The sequence below is a fragment of the Cynocephalus volans genome, chromosome 1, assembly GCF_027409185.1.
Source record: "Cynocephalus volans isolate mCynVol1 chromosome 1, mCynVol1.pri, whole genome shotgun sequence".
In the NCBI taxonomy this organism is placed as follows: domain Eukaryota; kingdom Metazoa; phylum Chordata; class Mammalia; order Dermoptera; family Cynocephalidae; genus Cynocephalus; species Cynocephalus volans.
This window is the reverse complement of record NC_084460.1, coordinates 141,311,675-141,337,622: the sequence shown is the minus strand read 5'-3', so window position 1 is coordinate 141,337,622 and position 25,948 is coordinate 141,311,675. Positions and strand designations below refer to the sequence as shown.

The 25,948-nt window shown below is 36.3% G+C and overlaps 1 protein-coding gene across 1 annotated transcript in view; it reads left to right on the top strand.

The window, feature by feature from the left end:
- Positions 1-24,129, top strand: part of ZPLD1 (zona pellucida like domain containing 1) — a 46,748-nt gene extending 22,619 nt beyond the window's left edge. Inside the window, exons 4-10 of the mRNA XM_063079130.1 lie at positions 398-470; positions 11,475-11,572; positions 12,921-13,001; positions 17,442-17,613; positions 19,122-19,227; positions 23,489-23,518; positions 23,954-24,129. Of these exons, the coding sequence (XP_062935200.1) occupies positions 398-470; positions 11,475-11,572; positions 12,921-13,001; positions 17,442-17,613; positions 19,122-19,227; positions 23,489-23,518; positions 23,954-24,129 (736 nt within the window). The remainder of the gene's footprint in view (positions 1-397; positions 471-11,474; positions 11,573-12,920; positions 13,002-17,441; positions 17,614-19,121; positions 19,228-23,488; positions 23,519-23,953) is intronic.
- The last annotated feature ends 1,819 nt before the right edge of the window (positions 24,130-25,948 follow it).

The following is a 25,948-nucleotide window of genomic DNA, read 5'->3' as shown; positions in this document are numbered from 1 at the left end:
CTATTTACCATGCAATGTTCTAGCAGTGAACAAAGTAAAAAATCCCTGAGTTCATGAAATTTCTATTCTAATGGAATTGATGAAATCATGTTTGCAGCAGATTCAAGTTTTTATAAAATGAATTTTTTCTGCAAAATGCCTCATATATGTAAGGCAAAATGAAAAAAAAAAGATTTTATAAATAAAAAGATGATAAGGAACAGTCTGCCTTTACTTATCCCCTCTTTCTTTTTGATTATTTTTTGTTCAGTGATTTAACTGGGCCCACTCCAGGCCCAGTTAAACGTATGACAGGGTTACTCAAGAGTTCTATTGCCTTAAATCGAACATTCCGTCATAAACAAAACTTTTAATTTAAAATTAAATCAGTGCTTTCCTTTCCCTAAATCTCTTTTAGGTCCTCAGCTGCTATTTCTGTGAGAGAGAACAATGGCACATTTGTCAGCACTTTGAACTTGCTACTTTATAACGTAAGTTGATGGGTGAAGGATGTTATTTTCCCTTTCACTGTTGTGAAAAGCCATTTATGGGGACGGATTTTATATCAAGGTCTACTGAAAGCCATATTAACCCTGTTACACTTTAGTAACATTTACCCATCTTTACTACCATTTTCATATATTAGTGATAAAGGTACACTAAGAACTCCATGAAATTTTCTCAAAGTTGATAAATGATTTAAATTTCATATTGTAAATGTGATTCTGTGATAGTTATTCCAAGTTCTATCTATATTTAAATGCATATATTTATTTATGTGTGGGTGTACAGCCATCGTCAAGGTCAAGATGTGGGGAATAATATTTTTGTGATAAATAGATATTAAAAGTCCAAATGATTCTTCTCTTAGAGGCATCCTTGGTGATGAATGTGTTAATATTTTCAGTATGGGTTTTGGCTGATGACAGTTCTGTCACATTTGTAATAATTTGGATTGGACTAAAAAGCATTGTCTAAACTTTTGTCGTGTAAATATCAAAAGTGGCAGCAAAAAAAAAATACATGGATTTCTATTTATAAGTGTAACATTAATCCCCCAAATGATATTTTCATGTTGATTAAAAATTTTTATTCATACATTTTAAATGCCTGATTTAAATATCAATTTTTCAATCTATCAACCAACATTTTTGTAAATTATGAATCTGATTTTTGCATTATTATTCATGTCATCATGGCACTGAGTTATAATTCATGCAACTGATTTAAAAGTCAGTGCTTTATACTTTGAATATAATGAGCTATAAATATTGTAGTAGGACATTTTCCAAAGGCATTTAAAAAAAATTATGTTTATAAGTTTATAGTCTGACACCACAGAGTTCTAAACAACAAATTAAAATGTGTTGGAATGAAGATTGCCTTTCTGTCATTTCTAAACTTTCTTCTGCAAAAACAAGCTGCCAACTTACTTGGTTCTACAATACTTAGCAAACACATTCCAATATTCATTCCCAATATGTCCAGATATTTATTATTTCTGTGAGCAATATTTATATAAATAACTTTAAATTGGAAAGTTTCTATCTGATGATTTATATGTGTAAGCTCTCTGAGGTAGAATTGAGGTGACTAGTTTGGATTCAATATTATTTATTATAATTGAATGAGACAAAGAATAGAATTCCCAGTGGTAAAAAACTGAAAAATATATCCACATGGAATTTTTTTTTTTTAATTTTATTTTGTCGATATACATTGTAGCTGATTATTGCTCCCCATCACCAAAACCTCCCTCCCTTCTCCCTCCCCCCCCCCAACAATGTCCTTTCTGTTTGCTTGTTGTATCAACTTCAAATAATTGTGGTTGTTATATCTACTCCCCCCCCCCCCGGTTTGTGTGTGTGTGTGTGTATGTGTGTGTGTGAATTTATATATTAATTTTTAGCTCCCTCCAATAAGTGAGAACATGTGGTATTTCTCTTTCTGTGCCTGACTTGTTTCACTTAATATAATTCTCTCAAGGTCCATCCATGTTGTTGCAAATGGCAGTATTTCATTCGTTTTTATAGCTGAGTAGTATTCCATTGTGTAGATGTACCACATTTTCCGTATCCACTCATCTGATGATGGGCATTTGGGCTGGTTCCAACTCTTGGCTATTGTAAAGAGTGCTGCGATGAACATTGGGGAACAGGTATACCTTCGACTTGATGATTTCCATTCTCTGGGTATATTCCCAACAGTGGGATGGCTGGGTTGTATGGTAGATCTATTTGCAATTGTTTAAGGAACCTCCATACCATTTTCCATAGAGGCTGCACCATTTTGCAGTCCCACCAACAATGTATGAGAGTTCCTTTTTCTCCGCAGCCTCGCCAGCATTTATCGTTCATAGTCTTTTGGATTTTAGCCATCCTAACTGGGGTTAGATGGTATCTCAATGTGGTTTTGATTTGCATTTCCCGGATGCTGAGTGATGTTGAGCATTTTTTCATATGTCTGTTGGCCATTTGGATATCTTCCTTAGAGAAATGCCTACTTAGCTCTTTTGCCCATTTTTTAATTGGGTTGCTTGTTTTCTTCTTGTAAAGTTGTTTGAGTTCCTTATATATTCTGGATATTAATCCTTTGTCAGATGTATATTTTGCAAATATTTTCTCCCACTCTGTTGGTTGTCTTTTAACTATTTTAATTGTTTCTTTTGCTGTGCAGAAGCTTTTTAGTTTGATATAATCCCATTTGTTTATTTTTCCTTTGGTTGCCCGTGCTTTTGGGGTCGTATTCATGAAGTCTGTGCACAGTCCTATTTCCTGAAGTGTTTCTCCTATGTTTTCTTTAAGAAGTTTTATTGTCTCAGGGTGTATATTTAAATCCTTAATCCATTTTGAGTTGATTTTAGTATACGGTGAGAGGTATGGATCTAGTTTCATTCTCCTGCATATCCATATCCAGTTATCCCAGCACCACTTGCTGAAGAGGCAGTCCCTTCCCCAGTGAATAGGCTTGGTGCCTTTGTCAAAGATCAGATGGCAGTAAGTGTGTGGGTTGATTTCTGGATTCTCTATTCTATTCCATTGGTCAGTGTGTCTGTTTTTATGCCAGTACCATACTGTTTTGGTTATTATAGCTTTGTAGTATAGCTTAAAGTCAGGTAGTGTTATGCCTCCAGCTTTATTTTTTTTGCTGAGCATTGCTTTGGCTATTCGTGGTCTTTTATTGTTCCATATAAATGTCTGAATAGTTTTTTCCATTTCTGAGAAAAATGTCTTTGGAATTTTGATGGGGATTGCATTGAATTTGTATATCACTTTGGGTAGTATGGACATTTTCACTATGTTGATTCTTCCAATCCAAGAGCATGGAATATCTTTCCATCTTCTTGTATCCTCTCTAATTTCTCTCAGCAGTGGTTTGTAGTTCTCATTATAGAGATTTTTCACCTCCTTGGTTAACTCAATTCCTAAGTATTTTATTTTTTTGGTGGCTATTGTAAATGGGCAGGCTTTCTTGATTTCTCCTTCTGCATGTTCACTATTGGAGAAAAGAAATGCTACTGATTTTTGTGTGTTGATTTTGTATCCTGCTACTGTGCTGAAATCATTTATCAATTCCAACAGTTTTTTTGTAGAGGTTTTAGGCTGTTCGATATATAGGATCATGTCATCTGCAAACAGGGACAGTTTGACTTCATCTTTTCCAATCTGGATGCCCTTTATTTCCTTCTCTTCTCTGATGGCTCTGGCTAGTACTTCCAACACTATGTTGAATAGGAGTGGTGAGAGTGGGCATCCTTGTCTAGTGCCTGTTCTTAAAGGAAAAGCTTTCAGCTTTTCCCCATTCAGGATGATATTGGCAGTGGGTTTGTCATATATGGCTTTAATTATGTTGAGATACTTTCCCTCTATACCTAACTTATAGAGGGTCTTTGTCATGAATGAGTGCTGAACTTTATCAAATGCTTTTTCAGCATCTATAGAGATGATCATATGGTCCTTGTGTTTGAGTTTATTAATATGGTGTATCACATTTATTGATTTGCGTATGTTGAACCAACCTTGCATCCCTGGGATGAATCCCACTTGATCGTGATGAATAATTTTTCGTATGTGTTGCTGTATTCTGTTTGCTAGTATTTTAGTGAGGATTTTTGCATCTATATTCATCAAGGATATCGGCCTGTAGTTTTCTTTTTTGGTTATATCTTTACCTGGTTTTGGTATCAGGATGATGTTTGCTTCATAGAATGAGTTTGGGAGATTTGCGTCCGTTTCAATCTTTTGGAATAGTTTGTAAAGAATCGGTGTCAATTCCTCTTTGAATGTTTGGTAAAATTCTGCTGTGAATCCATCTGGTCCTGGGCTTTTCTTTGTTGGGAGCCTTCTGATAACAGCTTCAATCTCCTTTATTGTTATTGGTCTGTTCAAATTTTCTACGTCTTCACGGTTCAGTTTTAGGAGCTTGTGTGTGTCCAGAAATTTATCCATTACCTCCAGATTTTCAAATTTGTTGGCGTATAGTTGTTTATAGTAGTCTCGAATGATTCCTTGTATTTCAGATGAATCAGTTGTAATATCACCTTTTTCATTTCTAATTTTTGTTATTTGAGTCTTCTCTCTTCTTTTTTTTGTTAGCCATGCTAATGGTTTGTCAATTTTATTTATCTTTTCAAAAAACCAACTTTTTGATTCGTTGATCTTTTGAATTGTTTTTTGGTTTTCAATTTCATTCAGTTCTACTCTGATCTTAATGATTTCTTTCCATCTGCTAACTAGGTTTGGATTGTTCTTGTTTTTCTAGTTCTTTAAGGTGAAGTGTTAGGTTGTTCACTTGCCATCTTTCCATTCTCCTGAAGTGAGCATTTAATGCAATAAATTTCCCCCTCAATACTGCTTTTGCAGTGTCCCACAGGTTTTGGTATGATGTATCATTGTTTTCATTAGTTTCAATAAACTTTTTGATTTCCTGCTTGATTTCTTCTTGGACCAATATGTCATTAAGTAGAATGCTGTTTAATTTCCATGTGTTTATATAGTTTCCAGAGTTTCATTTGTTATTAATTTCTAGTTTTAATCCATTGTGGTCTGAGAAGATACATGGGATAATTCCAATTTTTTTGAATTTATTGAGACTTGATTTGTGACCTAATATGTGATCTATCCTGGAGAATGATCCATGTGCTGATGAGAAGAATGAATATTCTGAGGTTGTTGGGTGGAATGTTCTGTAGATATCTGCCAATTCCAATTGGTCTAGAGTCTTGTTTAGATCTTGTGTTTCTCTACTGATTCTTTGCCTAGATGATCTGTCTAATATTGACAGTGGAGTGTTCAGGTCCCCTGCTATTATGGTATTAGTGTCTATTTCCTTCTTTAGGTCTAATAGAGTTTGTTTTATAAATCTGGCTGCTCCAACATTGGGTGCGTACATATTTATGATTGTTATGTCTTCTTGATGGATCAGTCCTTTTATCATTAAGTAGTGTCCCTCATTGTCTCTTTTTATGGTTTTTAGTTTAAAGTCTATTTTGTCAGATATAAGAATAGCCACTCCAGCTCGTTTTTCTTTTCTGTTTGCATGATAAATTTTTTTCCATCCTTTCACTCTTAGTCTGTGTGAATCTTTATGGGTGAGGTGGGTCTCTTGTAGGCAGCATATAGTTGGGTCCTGCTTTTTGATCCAGTCAGCCAGTCTGTGTCTTTTAATTGGGGAATTTAAGCCTTTAACATTAAGAGTTGTTATTGAAAGGTGTTGATTTATTGCTAGCATTTTATTGGTTGTTTGGTTGTCTTAGGTGTCTTTTGTTCCTTGCTTTCTGATTTACTGTTTTGTTTCTTTGTTTGTTGGTTCCTTGGGTTGCAGATAGTGTTTTTGTTAGCTTGTTTTCTCTTCATGAATGCCATTTTTATTGTACTAGCGGGTTTAGATTTTTCTTAGGTTTTTATGGCAGTGGTAGTTATTTTTCAGGAACCAAACCCAGTACTCCCTTGAGGATTTCTTGTAAGGGTGGTCTTGTGGTAGTGAACTCCCGCAGTTTTTGTTTGTCTGAGAAATATACTATTTGCCCCTCATTTCGGAAGGATAGCCTTGCAGGGTAGAGTATTCTTGGCTGGCAATCTTTGTCTTTTAGTATTTTGAAAATATCATCCCATTCCTTTCTAGCTTTTAGGGTTTGTGATGAAAAGTCTGATGTTAACCTGATTGGGGCTCCCTTATAGGTGATTTGACGCTTCTCTCTTGCAGCTTTTAAGATTCTCTCTTTGTCTCTGAGTTTTGCCAATTTGACTATGACATGTCTTGGAGAAGGCCTTTTTGGGTTGAATACGTTTGGAGATCGTTGAGCTTCCTGGATCTGAAGATCTGTGATTTTTCCTATACCTGGGAAGTTTTCTGCCACTATTTTGTTGAATATGTTTTCAATGGAATCTCCATTTTCCTCCCCTTCTGGAATACCCATGACTCGGATATTTGAGCGCTTGAGGTTGTCTGATATCTCTCTCAGATTTTCTTCCATGTCCTTGATTCTTTTTTCTTTCTTTTTGTCTGCTTGTGTTATTTCAAACAGCCCATCTTCAAGTTCAGAGGTTCTCTCTTCAACTTCGACAAGCCTGCTGGTTAAACTCTCCGTTGTGTTTTTTATTTCGCTGAATAACTTCTTCAGTTCAGCAAGTTCTGCTACATTTTTTTCCAGGACATTGATTTCCTTGTATATTTCCTCTTTCAGATCCTGTATACTTTTCCTCATTTCATCATGATGTCTAGCTGAGTTTTCTTGTATCTCATTCAGTTTCCTTAGAATTATCACTCGAAATTCCTTGTCAGTTATTTCAAGGGCTTCTTGTTCTATAGGATCTAGAGTTTGAGATTTATTAACTTTTGGTGGTGTACTTTCTTGATTTTTTGTATTTCTGGTGTCTTATTTTTGGTGTTTATTCATTGTGGCAGGGGGTTTCACAGTCCACCGGTTTGAGACTAATGACTAACTAGGATGTTGCTGTGGTTGCCAATTTGGTATGGCTCCCGCCGTGACTGCTCAGTTGGCCTCTAGTGTCTTGTGTGTGTGGTTGCCTCGGGTCTTGGGCTTCTCCGGGGATCCACCTTTCTGGTCAGCTTGTACTCTGCTGGGCTTGTGGATCACGTACCACAGGGTGTGTGATCTCTGTTGAGCTTTCACTTTCTGTACAGGACTTCTCCCCGTTCCGTGTGCTCTGGCCCAGGCTGTTAGATCGTGCAGTGGCGACCCCACCGGGTGTGTGGTTTCTGTCGAGTCTCCGCCTCCCTGGCCGCACGTCTCCCCCCTCTGTGCACACTGTGCTGTGCTGGGGTGTGTCTTCTGCACCCCTCGTCTATCAGCTGGGCCTTCAAGACCCTGCTCAGCACCGCCTCGCCCACGAAGTCTACCCGGTTTCTGCTAGGCACAGACGACCGGTCTCTCTGGGTGCCTTTGTAGCACTGTGTAGATCTTTCTCGGGTCTTGTTCACCTTTGTATCCCCCCGGTATAAACTGAGTCTAGTGCCCGCCTGCAGCCTGCTCTCCGGCAGGTTCAAGCGGACCTGGGAACTCTCCTGCCACACTATTCCCAACCAGAAATTCGTTAGGCTTTTTTCCAAACTGGTGGTCGCAGAGATGGTATCTGCCTCCCAGTGACAGGAAGTTTACCGGGGCCGGATTCCAGGGTGTGGTGGAGTGACAGTCGGCCCGCCCGTACTTCCTAGCCCTCCCAACACTGGTCGGGACGCCCCACACCCCCAGCCCCGCCAGAGAACCGCGGAGGGAGTGGGAGAGGAGGCCGGCCCGCAGGGTCCGGAAAGCCCCGCGCCAGGCCAAGCAAATGGGCTCAGTGATGGCGGAGCAGGGCAGAGCTGCCCGCACCTGGGAAAATGGAGGCAGCACCGGGGCAGTGAGTGGCCTGGTGGTGCAGGCGGGAGCCGCGTGGGCATCCACCCCCCGAACAGAGCTGTGCCAGGGATCACTCACAGTGCTGTGCCAGGTCGGGCGCTCGCTCTGTCTCTGGTTTGTTGCCTTCCGTGTTCTCGGCGCTGCCGCCTCGGGCTGTTCAGTCGCGGCGCCGCTCGGCCGCTCCCAGGAATCTTCTTTAATGCCGGCCTGAAACCTCGAATCCTGAATAGGGCAGCTGGCTGCCTTCAGTGCGGCCCCAGCCTCCGGGATCCTGGCTGCATCCACAGCAGCCCTGGCGCTGTGTTCCCTGTTTCAAGACTCGCTTTTGCAGCTAAGAATCAGTTCTTTTCCTGCTCCACACTTCAAAGCTGTTGCCTGTAAATGAGGCAGCCTCTCCTGCCGGGGGCAAAGTGGCGTTGAGCCCCCACGACCGGCCAGCAGCAGCAGTCCTCCCTTAAGAGATGGCCAGAGGAAGGTCCACAAGCTTCCCGGCTGCCTGAGGCCCAGTGGCCACCTTTTCCACCTCAGCTACTCCGCGCCAGCCGCCGCAGCCGCCGCCATCTTGAAACCTATCCACATGGAATTTAATGATACCATTATTTTCTGTGAAATTAAACTATTCTCTCCCTTGAGAAGCAGAAAATCAAAATTTAGAAGTGCAGGTTTGAAGAGAGCTTTGTTATTTAGGTCTTTCCTGTACCATTAGAAATGGTATACATTGTAGCCCTGCTGTTAACATGACTTAATCCTTTACAGGGTTTCTGGAATCTTAATGCTAAATAAAGGATATCATTTGATGATAACATTAATATTTTATGGTGAAAAAAAGGTACTATTTTTTGATATCAGACTATAAATGAAATCAGTGATACCAAAGTACTTCTATTTTTTAATCAGTTTGCAAAAAAGTATTATTAGTGGTTGAATTAAAAAATTAAAGTGAATTTAAAAAGTTATTTACTAACCAGTTTTTTGGTAAAACTCAACCATTTCCCCATAAACTAGTTTTAATTTTTAAAAAATTAACCATAATTTATATTTTTAGAGCAGTTTTAGTTTTACAGAAAAATTGATCTGGAAGTAAAGAGTTTCCACACAAACTCACTCCCCCTGCACACGATTTCCTCTATTACTTACATCTTGTATTAGAGTAACATTTGTTATAACCGATGAACCAATATTAACCAAAACCGATAATTTACATTTAGGTTCACTTTTCCTGTTGTACATTTTATGAGTTTTGACAAATATATAATGACATGCTCCCATCATTGCTGTATAGAATAAAGAAGAGTTTCATACATACATCATTCTGTATACATACTGAAGAGTTTCACTGCCCCAAAAAAGTTTTTAACATGGTGCCATTATAGTATTTTGCCATGTTACTTACAGGACATTAAAAAGTTAGTAATCGATATTAGAAGAAAAATTTGGTATACTGTTACTAATTGATACAAAAATCATATCTTTCAGTTGTTTGGAACACTATCATGTAACTAGCCAAATGTTATCTTCTTGTAGCATTTCAAATAAAATATCATTTTATAATCTTTAGGGACCATTACTTCCTATTTCACAGGCAAAGTTTCTGATTTCTAACCCTTAGGAATGATGAAAAGTTGTATTATATACCTACTACTCTTATTCTCTGGCTTGTTATTTGGTGAGAAAAAGTTATACCCAATTTGGATGTAGCATGATTGTTTATTTCTGTGTCTTCTGGGATTCAGTAAGTGTACTCAGGAAAATTATATTTATAAAAAACAATGACTTTTAATGACTATGATTTCCACATATGCAGGTTATTTCAAGTTGAACTGTGGCCTTATTTGGGTCTAATATAAATATATCAGTTTTTTCCTCTGTGGAAATGGGAAGTGAGGATGGATGCCTTTGTGTATTTGAACTGTACCTAAATGTTAGTGTCTTCTGAGGGGATATAGAAATAGCAACTCTAAAATAGGGTTATGGTAATTATGAATTTTTTTAAACATTGAAAGAAAACTAAAATAGATATAATTAATTTTAGGAACAACATAGTATTAACAAGAGTAAAGGCAATTATGCAAAATAAAATCAGGAAATTACTTCTTAGAAGAAGTTTTGGGAGAAAAAAATTGATGGTTTATGATTGATCTACACCTGAGTCATACAACATTTGCAAATGACTCAGCAGTGTTATACAAAATAGCCGTCTTCAGGACAGTACTGCTGTAAATATAATATGAAACATCTGTGTAGTTAATGAAGTGTGGATTACTTAGAGAAGTTGGAAAAGAGAGCCAGAAAGATAATTAAATAAAAATATAACCTATCAGGCATGGTTAGAGGAACCATTTTCATTTATCATAGAAATACAGAAAATAGACTGAAGAGTACAGTTTCCAAGTATAGCATACAATCCCTCCCTTATCTGGCTTTATTTGGGAATGAAAATTTCCATATGAATACTTTTTTCTTGAACTATTATTGTTTTAATTTTAAAAATTCAAAATATATTTCTTCCTTCCTAGCTTTCTCTCTCTTTTTTTTTTTTTAAAGATGACCGGTAAGGGGATCTTAACCCTTGACTTGGTGTTGTCAGCACCACGCTCAGCCAGTGAGTGAACTGGCCATCCGTATATGGGATCTGAACCCGGGGCCTTGGTGTTATCAGCACCGCACTCTCCCGAGTGAGCCACGGGCCGGCCCCCTTCCTAGCTTTCTATCATGCTCCATATTTTGCCTTTCCTCGAAGACTTTGATTTCAAAATGAACATTAAAAACTTTTCTTAGCTGCCAAAGAGCAATATCTTTACAGTTCCTAAATTTGGGGATACAATTGGCCTCTAGTTAGATAATATGACTGCTTAAATTTTGGGGGGTGTCTTTTTTTTTTTGCATTCTACATTTTTTTCTGTTTTTCTTCATTATCAAATTATAGCTTCCATTTCTTAATTTCTAATCTGCTGCTTTAATTTATTGTAGATTGCAGAGTGATATAAATAAACCCTCTAGAATTGGTCTCAAATAAGGGTTAAGACATTAAAATGAAGTCCTGAGACACCCTTTTATAAGTAACCACCAAGGAATTTGATTCAGGAACTCTACAGCATGTATTCTGGCAATACTGAAAATGTGTTGGTCTCTTTTTGGTTTTCAATTAAATTTTGGTAATTTCAAATTGCCAGATAAGTGATTTGATAAAAGATTGTCAAAAAAATAAAATCTACAACTCTAAGGGCTTAAATTGAAGCAGGTATAACTTAAATAAACCGAATATCAGCCATTGAAATAATTTAAATAAATGGAATATTAATTCTAGAAAACTGAATATTGACCACTGAATATTAAGCAAACTGAGTATTAACCACTGACCTCTGAATATAATTTAAATGCACTGAACACTAATCACCATATATTGTTAAACTGTGGAAACAGAAAGATTTATACATGAAAGTCAATTTGTTACATGGATGTGGTTTAAGAACAGTTCTGCCAAGAAACCAGAGGATTAAACCAACTTTTGGAGTTGGTTCTGTAGGTCTATGTTGATTTACCTCCTCTTTTTTTTCTATAACATTGTTGTTTTGGGTGGTAAATGTGCTGTTGTTGGGGAGGTAATGATAGATTTTTATTGTTTCATCATTAGGATTCAACCTACAGTCAGCAGTTAATTATCCCAAGTATAGGATTACCTTTGAAAACCAAAGTATTTGCAGCTGTACAAGCCACTAATCTGGATGGCAGGTATTTTCAAACTCTTATCTTTTGTTGGTTAAAACACTTTGGCTACTTAAAGCCTCATGAGTCATAAAGTTAGCTCATTCATTCTTAAAATTTAATTTGAGAAATGCTGTCATTGCCACACCGTTTAGGCATGCTAATAAAAAGAAAAGCAAATTACAAAGTTTAAGGGGTGACATTCATTTTATGCTATTAATTGGAAAATAAGTCTTCACATAAAGGAGGAGGAGTAGTGACTGGAAGAGGGCATGTGGAGATCTTCTGGGATGCTGGAATGTTCTATCTTCATCTGAAAGATGGTTAACCAGATGTGGTCATTTTGTCAACACTTTTGTGTAATTTTCTGTATGTAATATTACTATTCATACAAATTTGTTAAAAAACCAAAGAATTCTCCCCATAAGGGTCTGGACCAAAATTATATGACATGATCTCCAGAAACATGTCTGCAATTGAGTGTCATATGATACTTAGAAAATTCAGAATCATCAAAACGGAAAGAGGACTCAAAAGCTGGAGATCTGATCCTGCCCTATTAAAAAATGTAATGTGTAAATGATTATTTGGGGTTTCTTGGATATTATTGCCAAATTTTGCATCCCGAAGAGACTGGTGTACTCTAGAAATTTGGTTCTTCCTTACTGTCTCCCTTTTTGTCTTCTTCATATTTCTACTTTTGGATATATGTGACTTTTAAAATTGTCTTAGTAAATGCAGTTTTTTTTGTTTTTTTTTTTTTACATCTTATTGGCATTCACTTTCCATGTATTAGTATTTTTTATAACACTCATAGTTGGAATGACATACTGTATAAATCTGGGCACAATCTGGCCTGTGGAGAAGGCTCTGTATTTCCTTCATGGCTTTTTTTTTTTAACCTATCACAATCTCTGTCTTGAACTCCCACTCCCACACCCACTGATTCTGCTATATAATTTATACACCAAATTCCTTTGTTGTATTTGGTATTATAAAATTCTCTGTCCTCTGTTAGAGACAGTAACTTCTGGAAACAAAAGGCTATTGTTTAGAGTGAACATATAAGCATCTGTCTATGTATGTAGCTCACTTTTGGGTTTTGTTTCTTCAGAGTTTGACCATTTAGTTTGCTTTGTTCACAATGTTTGTTCATTTTTGTGGCTTAGCCTTAACTCCACTTGATGTGTTACAGATTTTTAAACACCTTGAATTTAGGAGAAAGTTTTAATAAATAAGTAGCCTCTGGAAATAACGAGTATTCAAAAACTATATTCCATGCAATGAGAGGTTTGTCAATATTTCCTTTCCTTGGATTACTAACTAACAGTTCAAAGGAGATCCTGACACTAGATTATGTTTGTCTCTTTTGTAGATGGAATGTCTTAATGGATTATTGCTACACAACCCCATCTGGGAACCCAAATGATGATATTCGATATGATCTCTTCCTTAGGTAGGTGTCTAAGTCTTGTATTGACACCAAATACCCAGTTGTAGATAAGTGCATGAAAAATCTAAGTCAGATAAACAAATTACAGGGCACTGTTATAGCTTTTGAATTTCAAGTTTTACATTTTGAACTTTTAGTTTTTGTAAAGTTGGAAGGATAGAAGTTGAGAACAGTTTTCATCATAAAATGCTGATAAGGCTATTGTTGAATGAGGATTGTAGGTAAGTTAGCTCCATCAGAGATGTTTTATTCATGTTCAGGAGATATGGGAATATTTCACTGTCTTAGGAAAAGTATGGTTAGGATATTACTTGCAATAGAGAAAGGCAATGGGAATGTACTTATTTATCTGCAGCTAGACTGTCTCATAGTATGACAAAAGGAGAGTAAAATTAAAGTAATGGTCTGGATAATTTAGATTCCTCAATACTTTTGTTCATTTATCAGTATTTAATATGAAAGTATAATATAGCCTACCACTCCTTTTTTATCAGAGCCAATACCTTCAACTTCATTCCACAACAGACAGTGATAGAGTGAATGTAATCTACATTTGGGGAAAGGGGACATTGATCATAAAACTATTCAATCAGCCCAATTCTCTTTCAGCATTTTTATCTGACAGCAGAACAGACTTGAGAGTCAAGCAATGTCTTCTAATCATGCTTATAAAATGCAGTTGGCTCAGATCACTGCAGCTTATTGACACATGATGGGAGTAATATAATGGGAAACCTAAAGAATACATTTTATTGTCTAATCAAGGTTAAGATGATGTTCACAGGGTATGGTCAAACTGACAATATTATATATCCTATTTCTGGAAGTGTTAATTGGGGCAACATTTTTTGATTTTATATTCTTTGATTCTATTTTTAAAAATTTGGAAATACATTTTTAAATATTTATGATGTTCTAGTCTATCATGGGAAAAAACTGTAAGTTCAGCAATAAGGAAATGGCTAGGTGAATTATAGAGAACCAGTAAGTTGAGAGTTCACACAGACACTTCAATCATACAAAGTTATTAATTAAATGGAAAAATTGCTTGGTTCTATTTTACCTTCTCCCATCCTGTCTCCTTGGTATTTCTATCCTTGACAATATGTGATTCTTTAAAATTTAAATGTTTTAAAATTCAAAGGGAAAAAATCAGCATATACAATTTTATATACAGGTATAATGGACCTCATTGGTATGGTAGAAAAGACTGTAAGAAAAAGCACCAAAATGTTCACAGTGATTCTTTATGCAAAATAGGATTATGGATTATTTTGTTTTGATATTTCTCTTATTTTCCAAAATTTCTGTAATGATTACAAAATGATAATCTGGCATATGATCATCAGATATCTGTATGAATATGATGGCAGGTTAGTTCTGAATTTTTTCAGTTTTATACACACCTGGAAGGAGATGGCCCCACCCTGAGTGACAGTTGCTAGGAACAGGCTGAGATCAAATAGCTACCAGGGCTGGGGAATATACAGAATGGAGAAGGAAGGAGTAGAGAGTGCCCAGAGCCTCAGAAGGGGCAGATCCCTTAAAGTTCCTGCAAAAGCACACTTTCTAAAGGTGAAGGAATCACCTGGAAAGGCAGGGGACCTACTCTTGGTGGCATAGGCTGGTGAATGAACCTGGGGAGTACAGGGCTCATGGTAGAACCCTCGTGAGTGTCTTGAAGTTCAGAGAGGCAGAGAAAACTCGGCTACACAGTTGCACCATATTCAAAGAAACTGTCAACTATGGTCATTGTAAAATGGAGAAGGGGGCCCTTGAGTTGGGGAAACCCTTGAGGAAAGTCATTATCATTCCACATTGCCTTAGGAGTTCCCTGAAAATAACAGGTCTAGGGAAATCCAACACTTTCAAATATGAATGGTAAACAAATGCAGGCATTTCTTGCAGTGTTCCAATCTACTACAAGAAAAAAATGTTTAAAGATGAATTAAACTGCAGAAAAATGTTGCCATGGAACAGATAACATTTGTTGTTCAAGATTCCAACATGAACTTAAAAGAGTTAAAAAGTCATCATAGTTAGGAATATAGACATATAAGAACTCAAATAAGTAAGGATAGGACAGTGAAAGGTAAGGTTATGAAAACGTGGAAAGGGAACTGAAAGAATTAGGATGGAAATTAAAAAAATAAATGTATTACACAAAGAAAGACATAATTAGAAGGCATTCGAGGGAGAATAGACACAACAGAAAGCACAGTATGAAACATGGATAATTAAAAATAAGAAATGCAAATAAAAAACAATATAAAAGAAAAGATAAAAAGGATTAGAGTAGGAAAGAAAGAAATAAAAGGTATGTAAAGGAAATTTGATATATGTATAATATGCATAATTAGAACCTTTCCCGAAGAAGCTAAAATAATAGAAAAAATATTTTAAAATATAATTCAGGAACACTTCCCTAAATTAAAAGAAAACTTTAATCTCCATAGTGAAAAGATGTCTTGGATTAAATTTCATAATGTGGAAACTAGGAGAAATATAAAAAGAAATAATGTTCATAAATATAATGAAAATTGGAGCATTCATTTCTCAGGAGACTTAAGTAAAGATATAGAAGATCTAAATGACGTAATCAGTCAGCTACACATTTTGAGGTAGCAATGTATAACAACATCAGAAAACAAAGTTCTCACCACCTGGAATTTTAAAAAATCATAAATAACACTTGTATCACAAGTGGAAATATGAACCAACATTTTCCAGTAAATTAAGAAAAGGTAGTTTCTTTGTAAAAATAAATTATAGAACCATAAGCTAATCTAATCAAGAAAAAAGGGATAAATGACAAATACAAAATACAAAAAAAAAAAAAAAAAAAGTGAGGAATCAACACAGAAATGAGGAAAGTATGGTCCTACCAGATATCATAGTAATAAAAGCTCTAAAATTATTGAAGAAATGTGATATTATGTGAAATTATACACACAGATAAAAGTTACAGAATAGTAAATTGAGAAATAGATTCCAAAGCATTGGATTTTAGTATATGATAGAGCGTGGTCACAGAAACCAGTGGGATAAACAGGGACTTTTTAAACAGTGCCGGACAAAGAATAACTGTAAGAGAATAAAATAGTATTGTATCTATACTTCATTCAATACACCACAATAAACTTTAGATAATTAATTTAAATGTAAAATCTCAGCTTTAAAAGTGGTAGAATAAAACACATGAAATATATTTAAAATTCTGTCTTCAGCCCAAAGACTGGAAGCCATAAAATAAAATATTGAAAATTTAACTACATAAAAATAAAACTTCTGCCCCCCCCCCCCCCACGCACACATACACAGAGGAATATCCAAAGCCAAACAACAAACTAAAGCCATTTGCAACTTAAAAAAGTGTGCCAGGAGCCACTGTTCCTTATACATAAAAAACTTGTAAGAATCATAAAGAAAAAGGCCAACACCATAATAGAATTTGGGCAAAGGACGTAAACAATTTTCAGATAAAGAAACATACATGCTCTAATGTACATTTCATTCATACTAAGAAAAATGTAAATTAAAATTATATGGTGACAGTTTCTTATCAAACAGGGAACAATCCAAAATTTTATCCATGTACTTTGTTGATGTAGCTCTGGGGTAATAAGGGTTGTTTTCATATATTGCTGGTGAAGTCCCAAATGGAACAATATTTATAGAAGGCAATGTGGCAATTCTAGTGAATGATCCTAGAGATACATTTTATAGATAACCTTGTACATGTTCAAAATTATGCATTATGAGGCTATTTATCATTGCTTTGTTTTTAAGGAAAAAAATATTCAAAAACAATGCAAGTGTACATAAATACATATAACTGATTTAAATAAACTCACACATGTGCACTATGGAATACTATACAATTGTGGAGAAAGAACAAGGACATTCTCTAAATATTGGTATGGAAGGATCTCTAAGATCTCTAATTCTACTAAATTTTAAAAAGGCATGATACAAAACAGTGTAAACAGTATGCTATCATTTAAGGAGTAGGGAACAATAGGTATATATTGTTTCTGTTTCTATTTTTATGTACCCTGGGAGGATGCAAAAATAAGTGACATCACCCTGGCAGGTTTGTATGTGGATATGGAATGGTGTGGGCAAGGGTAAAGATGGGAGGGAGAGTTTTCACTGTATACATTTTACATTATCTAGATTTTTGAATCATATGAAAGTTTAATGCCCTAAAATTTGATGGTAATATTATAATCAGAAACTGATCTGTTTAAATTTTATGATCCAGGTTACTCTTGTTATATCTGTTGAATTAGCTTATGCTCTTATTAAATATCTGTAGCATGGCATGGTTCTGTTAGCTCTTAATGTGATGGAGTACCCTTAATACTGTGGAAATTAATTTACAAGTCCCAGTGAGTTGGTACTTTTCAGTGATGTCCTATTTTCACATTCACTAACATATAGCTGTGACAAAGATCCTCAGACCACCGTCATTGAAAATGGCAGAAGCCAGCAGGGCCGGTTTTCATTTGAAGTGTTCAGATTTGTGAAACACAAGAATCAGAAAATGTCCACTGTCTTCCTGCACTGTGTTACCAAGCTCTGCAGAGCGGATGATTGCCCCTTCCTTATGCCGGTATGTTTTTAAGCAACTTTATTCTAAGTTGTTGAATTGATCTAAGCTGAAAGGTTATCAAATGTCAGGAACTAATGTCTGTATAGAAAGTGGATATGCATTAGATCAAATAGTTTGAAATAGGATTTATTCATTCATCCAGCAGAGATCTGTTAAATGCCTACTGTCAGCTGTATTAGTCCATTTCTGTTGCTTATAACAAAACTCCTCCTTTTAAAACTCTCTGACCATGCCTACGACCATTAAGCTGTCAACTTATTCATACATTTATTAAGGCATGCTCCTCACAATCTAATCACCTCTTCAAGGCCCCACCTTTCAATTACCGTAATAGGACCTATCACCCTCTTAATACTGTTACAGTGGGGACCAGTCCTCCAACACATTAAACTTTGGGAGGACACAATTCAATCCATAATATGTGCCAAGCATTGTACTGGGGATACAGAAATGAAGTGTACATGGATTTTGAATTCAATTAGCTTATCCTTTAGGATCATGAAATAGTCATGGAAGAAAGGAAGACAAAAATCTTACAGTGCAAAGGCAGACAAATATATGGGCTGTAGGAAGAGGCAGTATTCACTGTTGTGAGAGAGACGGAGCTGGAGAGGTTGAGAGGATTGGTGGAGCAGAAGAACCCCAGCTATGACTTTGAAGATGGATGAATCTCAAAGGGTAAAATCAAGAGTGTGAGAGATACTTCATACCAAAGGATAGTTAAAGTCACAGGGACATAAGACAGGGTGATCAGGGAGCATATAGTCATTTAGGAAGGCTCTGGAGCAGAGTAGAGGATGATGGGGGAACCTGGAGAAGGGGCTGGGCTGTTACTAGAAAGGTAAATTGGGACCAGATGGCCGGGAATCCCTTGGATTAAAAGTTAAAATCTATGAAATGTGTAAATCTGAATCACATGCAGCCACCATTAAAATACAGATCCATTTAGTAGTGAATAAAAGAAAATTCTATTCTGACAGGCCCCCTAGTGTCACATCAATAACCTGAGAAAAATGCAGGCAAGATTTTTTTATTTGAAGTAGCTTTAATATGTTTATATTTATGCTCAATTCATGCATAAACAGCAAGCTATTTTTTCACTAGCATTGATCTCTTTGGTCCTAACTAGCTATCTCAGATGGGGTAAATGGAGAGACCACGTGACCTTGGGTCTGTGCTGACCGACATTTCAGGGAAGGATTTATTACAGGCTTGAGAGAAATAAAAGTAGAAAAGTTTGATAAACACAGCTCTTTTTCGGAAGAGCCATTGAGCTATGTAAATTAATGAGGCAGTGCACAATTACAGCGAGGAAATAAGAAATGTGGCCCAAGCAGGGGAAGAAACACTGTAGCAGTTATATACAAAGTAATTAAATAAATGCACAGAAGGAAATGAATAAAATTAAACATGTGGTATCTCTTCCAAAAGAATCTGCTTTCCAAATGGCCATAAAGAAACAATTTTGTGCCGGTGTGGAATTTCATTTGTTTTCATTAACACCTCAGATTTGCAGCCACAGAGAAAGGAGAGATGCAGGGAGGACAACTTGGAGCCCCCAGAGCGCTTCTGGAAACGCCGTCCTCTCTGCCGGTCCCATCATCACTCGGAGTGGTAGGAGCGCTTCTCCTTTTGTATGTAGTAATAGATGGTTCCAAAATTGGTCATCACTTAGCTTCTAAAGAGAATTCGAAGTGGTTCCTGCACACCACCAATTAACTGTCAGACAAGATGAACCACTAAGCAACTTTAATTTCACAGTAGTTTCCTGTTTACTCATCTTTCACACCAAGGGCAATATTGTCCTTAGCACATTTCCCTTTTCACACACACGTATACCATGCTGGACGTGTTTCATTACCCCTCTGGATCCTCTGCACCCTGCCCTGCCCTGTTCTCTGTCCGTGATGACCGACCTACATGGACTGTGTCCTTTGGCTCCCTGGCCATCTAGTTTCTGGTTGGGCTTGGCCAATAGGCGGCGCTGTCGGAGGATGGGAGAGCAACACTGCTCCTGCCAGACAACTCTCTCCATAAAACTACTCTCTCTGGGTTCTGGAAACCCTTGCCTTACCCCCAAACCTAGGCAACTTACCCCGTAACCTAGGCAACTTGACTTCCTCTTGTGAATTCTGTATATGTTTGTACATAGTATTATTAAACGCTCCGTAAATTGCCTGGTCTGAGTACCATTTGCTTCCTTGCAGGATCTTGTGTGTTACATACCCTCATGCAGTGTACTTGTTCATGCTTATGAATTTATATGATCTAGCAGACACAGCTGTTTACACACATATATCCTCACGTATACAAATATTTGTGCGTATGCGTACATCCATACACACTCTGCAAAGGAATATAGGTTTAAGTAAGAGTGAACCCGGAGACAACCAGAGTCAGTTGGGTAGGCAAAATAAAAAATGTTTGTATTTCTGTGGAACATATCTAGAATCAGTTTGTTATAACAGAAGAACCTTGAAAGTGACATTTCTTCTGTCCATCTTGCGTAGATGGCTTTTCCTCCTTAATAGCCTTCTTGCTTCCTTCATACCTGGGCCAAACCGAATTTAAACATTACAAATTTTAAATAATTTGTTAGTGTAAGATAATTTTTAAAAAGACCAAAGAAATTTCTAAGATTCCAAATTCTAGTAAAGATTACCAAGTAGAAGTCTCTAATTCTAGCGTGGCTAGAACCAGTTATCCAGGTTTGTAGGCTTCACCTATCCCATGTCCAGTCACCCAAAATATCTATGCTCAAACGTCAAGGAGCTAACTCAGTGCCTCTGATGTCAGGCCTGGATTTCTTCCTTTCCCATTTCTGATCTGATCTGTTCCTACCTCAAAGATATCACTTGTTCCTCTACACAATAATGTTGTTTCTGAGTCACCTCAGGTCTCTCCAGTGCAAAACCTTTAAAGGATCAAGTTTGAACCTTCTGGATCCCCTTGAGTCCTCGCTCACTGTTTCTTGATTTATTTTTTTAGACTTCTGATAAATAAAATTAGGATGATCTTCACTTTTTGATGATCATTGTGGTCTCACTTCTTAGAGAGCCATATAACAATGCTTACATTATAATACTATAATATCCAGGCAAAACAAATTTTAAAAAATTCCTTATGAACACAGAATTCAGAACTCAAGCCATATGCATCCACAGGCAAATCCTACGTAAAATTCATGTTTGGCTTATTGACGAGGACTACACTCTTTTCATAGTTTCACTTTATTTTTATCTTAGTTCAGTTATAGCTTATCTCTCCAGGTCCTGTGGCTGATTTTTCATAGACAAGTATAAGTTCAGGCTTGATTTGCTCTCTTCAAGGCCCTCTGATACTTGGAAGTTTTGCTTTATTTACTCATTGAATCGTTCCTTTCCCAGAGTCATCTGGCTTAGGTCAAGTTTAATAAGTTGTTAAACCTCAGAACTCCTAATTCGTTTTGTTCTTTAATGAAATAAAATCCATTTTGGTTATTTTTACCCAACAGTGTTAATCTTTTTGTTAGCTGATTTAGGAAAATATTCACATCCTCTAAATGCAAAATCCTCAAAATTCCTGAAATGTTATTATTTAAAGCTCCCAAATGCTAAAATGGCTTAGATGTGTAAATGCATATCATAAAGTACAATTCCTGAAATTTAAAGGTACACACACTGGAAAATGATAATAGCTATTTGTTTACATTAATTCGTATGGAGAAGCACAAGCATAACTCTTGTTCAACTAGTGTCATTGAGTTTTATGTATAGTTAATAATTCATTGGAGAATATATATTTCACCCCCAATTGGGACTGGCACTCTGTTAGCAACTGGTAATACAATAGAGTACAGGCCACAGACTTTGCCGTCAGGGATCTTAGAGTTCAGAGACAGATTTAGACTATTAATGAGTAAACCAGAAACAGCAACCAGTTAAAGCAGCTCTCTCTACCTTTATCCATTATCAAATACAATTCCAAACAATATTCGAATATTATATGCTTTGATTTCAGCCATCTGCCAAAGGTAGAATGCTTTTATTTTTTCAGTTCTGGAACTTGGAGCCAGTATGGCTCATTTGGCAATGGTGGTGTTTTGTCTCCTACACAGGGAGATTTTTGTCCACAGCCAAATGCTCATGGGTAGCACCTGGAATATTGTTTCTACAGAAGTGTTGGTGGTAATGTGGGGAGTGGAGGAGATATTCTGATTTCTTTTAACCTTAGGATGTAGAAAGTAGTGGGACCCATCCAGTTATAGCACTTTTGCTTTGTTTGGGACACTTAGTAGGAAGGAGTTTTCTATTCTTTAATAAAAACATTTTTTAAAGCAATTAAGTGAGATTTAAAAAAAAAAAAAAATTTAAAAAGGAATTTTAGAGCATTATGTATTCTCCTGCCTTATTCCAGTGATGCAGCTTTTCTTGGGAAAAGGGCATGTGGATCTTCTGGATGAACTGGTGACAATCCATTCATTCTATCCATATCCATGAGAAGGAAATGTCTTTATAAATTAGTGTTGGTTGGAGGTTAGGATTTTCTTAAGAGTGTCCTATAATGAAAATTCTTGTTATTTTTCTTGTCTTATAGCAATGCACTGCACCATTCTAAACAATTCTATGAATGAATCCTGTATTAATTTGGGGCATTGTACTTCTGGGTCAGACAACAGAAACATAATACCTGCCAAGATTCATGTGTCTGAAAAGAAATGGCATCAGATATTTTATAAATACCTCACCAGGCTCTCCCATTAATTGCGTGAAATGATAATTCTGGTGTTTTATAGCCTGACATATTCATCTCTACATCCAGAAATATTTTCCATACTTAGGCTGTTTATATTATTTTGGAAAAAGGACTTTGAAACTGAGCTTTAATTTAAGCATATGTTTACTTTGTCATAGAGTCTGTGACAAATGGAAGTTTCTTCATCTGTAAAATGGGGGTAGCAATAATATCTAAACCATATGGTTATTGTAAGGATCAAATGTGATAACATATGAAAGAGCACTTTATAAACTGCATGACATCACACATACATTAATTGTAATATTTGTACTCCAGAAATAAACAGTCAACTGCACACATTCTATGGCTCAAATAACAAACACAGATAACAAACGCACCTGCATATTAAAACACACATGTGAAATTGTTATTTCAAATATGCAATATGAACTTGCTGTACAAGCTCAAGGGTTAATAGCTACATAATTACAACAAAAATTGGGAAGCCAAGTGAATGTGTTCATTGCATCTATTATGATGTTTGCCAGGAAAAGTGAAAAATCAACAGCTTCAATCTTTTACTTAACAGATGGAAATAAAACTACAACTCAAGCTCAGGAGTCATGTTTCCCTTTCATTTTGTTATTAAGTGTGAATTTATCTTCTTGGAACTTGAAATGATGTTATTGCAGATTATGTTGGGCAAATTGGCAACACTTTAAATAGAGTGACATTAAATAATGAATATTTCTGTATAACAGAATAACAAATGGCAGGTTATAGGGCCATAAAAAATGTAATAGCTGTTAACAAGTACTGCCCACACTAGCCTGACTGGGGAGAAGATGATAACACAAAGCTGGCAGGAAAGAATACAGCACAGTGTATTTTCAGATTGCATTTGTATATGGAGGGCAGCGGCAGGATGTGGACTTGGGGAACAGATAGATGATGACATCCAGGACATGTGGGACAGAGTGGGAAAACAGAATGGCTTAGGAGGACTTTCATTCTTGCCTTCCCCGTGGAGCTCATGGATGGAGGCATAAGGGGATATATAGGTAAAAATGTAGGTAAAAAGTAATTATAAAGTCAGAATAAGCAAAGGTAAATATTTGGAAAGAAATGTCACTTCCCTGTTCCTGTTTTTTCTCCCCAGATGAGACTCCAACCAACAATTCACAGCTTGGTAAGATAACTGACATTATGTTGAAAATAAAAGTGCTATATTTAAAGTTTTTGGTGATCAGTTACAAAACTGTAGTCAACTAAATGTAATGAGCTCTAGTTTTACAAGTTTGTTATATTTTAAATAATAATAGCTTTTGAGGATTTTTGAACTCATATGTAATCTGTTGGTCAATTTTATAGCATTTTATAGTTTTTAAATTTTTTTGTTGTTGGTGGTGGTGGTTTTGGCTGCCCATGGGATACCAGGCCTCTAAACTGTACAATCCTTTGCATATTGGGTTGAATTACAGCCAAATAGATTATAGCATAATCCAGTGTCATGCTGTTACTCTGTAAGATACTAGTGACAGATGTTTTGCAGGTATAAATTGGAGTAAGGTGAGATAAATGTGATATGGGGACTTCATGACTGTGTGTGTTTCATTACTTGCAGGTTCTCCAAGTGTGCCTCCTTTCCAGCTGAACACCATCACTAGTGCACTGATATCAGGAATGGTCATTCTGGGAGTCATGAGCTTTTCCCTTCTCCTGTGCTCACTGGCCCTTCTACACAGAAAGGGACCCACCAGTTTGGTGTTGAATGGCATAAGAAACCCAGTCTTTGACTAACAGGCCCCTGTTGTCGGGAGAAGGCTTCACTGACTATTCTATGTGTTACTGCAGTCAGTGTTCCATCTGAATTGAATGCCAGCCAACATATGATATTTGTAAGTTTCGTAGATTTCATAGCGTAACTCATCAGCATGATGATAGTGAAATAATTTTGATAATATTGCTATTGTCACTTATGTATGTGGCCAGCCCTATTTTTATGGCATCAATGGGCATACTGACAATAAGTAAAAAATATTCAGGACTTAGATCTTATAGGATCTGTTATATTTCATTTTATTTTAATTTTCTTTTGATTGGTGGTTGTAAAGATAAAAGGAAGGCATAGAAATAAATGGGATTTGTTGCATTTTTTTTCCCCTAAGCATTAAAGGCCAATGCAATAACATTTAGACTGCATATGTGGTATAAAATGAAAGTTGCTTTTTGTTTAATTCCAGATATTTCCAACTTGGGGATATGTTTTAATTGGACTGGAGAATTGGACACCTGAGATTTAATTACTCATTCAATGACCTCCTGTGTTTTTGGCAGATTTCCATGTCTGATGACATTAATTTTTTAAAAATACTCTTAGGAAATGTACCTTAACCTGGGGCATCCATTTGTGTTGCAAATAGTAAAAGTAGTTGTTAACTTCCAAAGGAGATCATTTTTCATTTGGATAGGAATGGTTGTGATCAGTTTTCTCCTTTTGGTTCATGTGAAAGCATCAGCACACGTTAACTCTCCTCCCAGGTAGACAATTCAGCTGCTGTCACAGCTGTGCTTCCAGCAGTGAAGCAACTGTGCAAAGATTATTCTTAATTCAAGAATCATTACATGGAAAAACAAACCACAGTTGTGGGAAGAGTACATTGTCACCACCACATTAGCATAGTGCTCCTATAAGGTTTTTAACAGCCTCGGTTTCTTTTTTTCCCTTAGAACAAAGAGGAAACTTAGGTTAAGCGTAGTTTGCAGAACTTTGTTGGAGTTTACATAAAAAAAAATGTTCCTTTTCCCCCTAATTTTTGATGCCAGGTAAAACAATTAGTCTGGAGAGGGCTTCTTTTTAAGGTGTCTTCTTGTTGGTGTCATAATAGCCATGGAATAAACAATATTTTCCTGTAATAGTAAAATGCAAGAAGCATTTAATCCTGTATCAGTTTTTTAAAAAATACAAAAAGCCAAGTTTTGGGCAGCCTGTGTTCTTACAAAAAAGACAACATTCTCTTTTTTCAAACTATCCACACAATTGAACAAATAAAACAGTTTAATGACAAACACCAAAACCTAGCATGCAGTTTCTAGAAATGCTATTCTATCTATAAAAATTGCTGTAATAATTAATTTCTATTCAACAGTTGTGCCTTATTATTCAGGACTTAATTTACTACACTACACGCAACTTGTTATTCAATTTTAGATTTGTTTCAAATGAAGTGTCTATATGATGAGCGTTTATACTATGTCTATAATTAAATCAGTCAGATACCTTTTCTCCAATTTGCCTGAATATTTCAGAAGAAAGTGGTTTAACAATCATGAGGTATAAAATTGCATCAACTTTCAATTTCAATGTGTAGACACAAAATGAAATGGAATCTGAAAAGTCTTCAGATAATTTCTTCAATATAAAAAAAGTTTAAATCACTTAAAAAGCCAATCTCCTCTTCCCTATGTTACTTCAAAAAAACTTTGAAGTGACCATTCTGAGCTTTATCTGTGTTGACATGATTAACTGACAATGCTAGTAATGTGATCCTATATGTACATGGATAGTATTGAAATATTGTAGTAAATCTATTCCACATACTTTCGGTGAATTGCCATT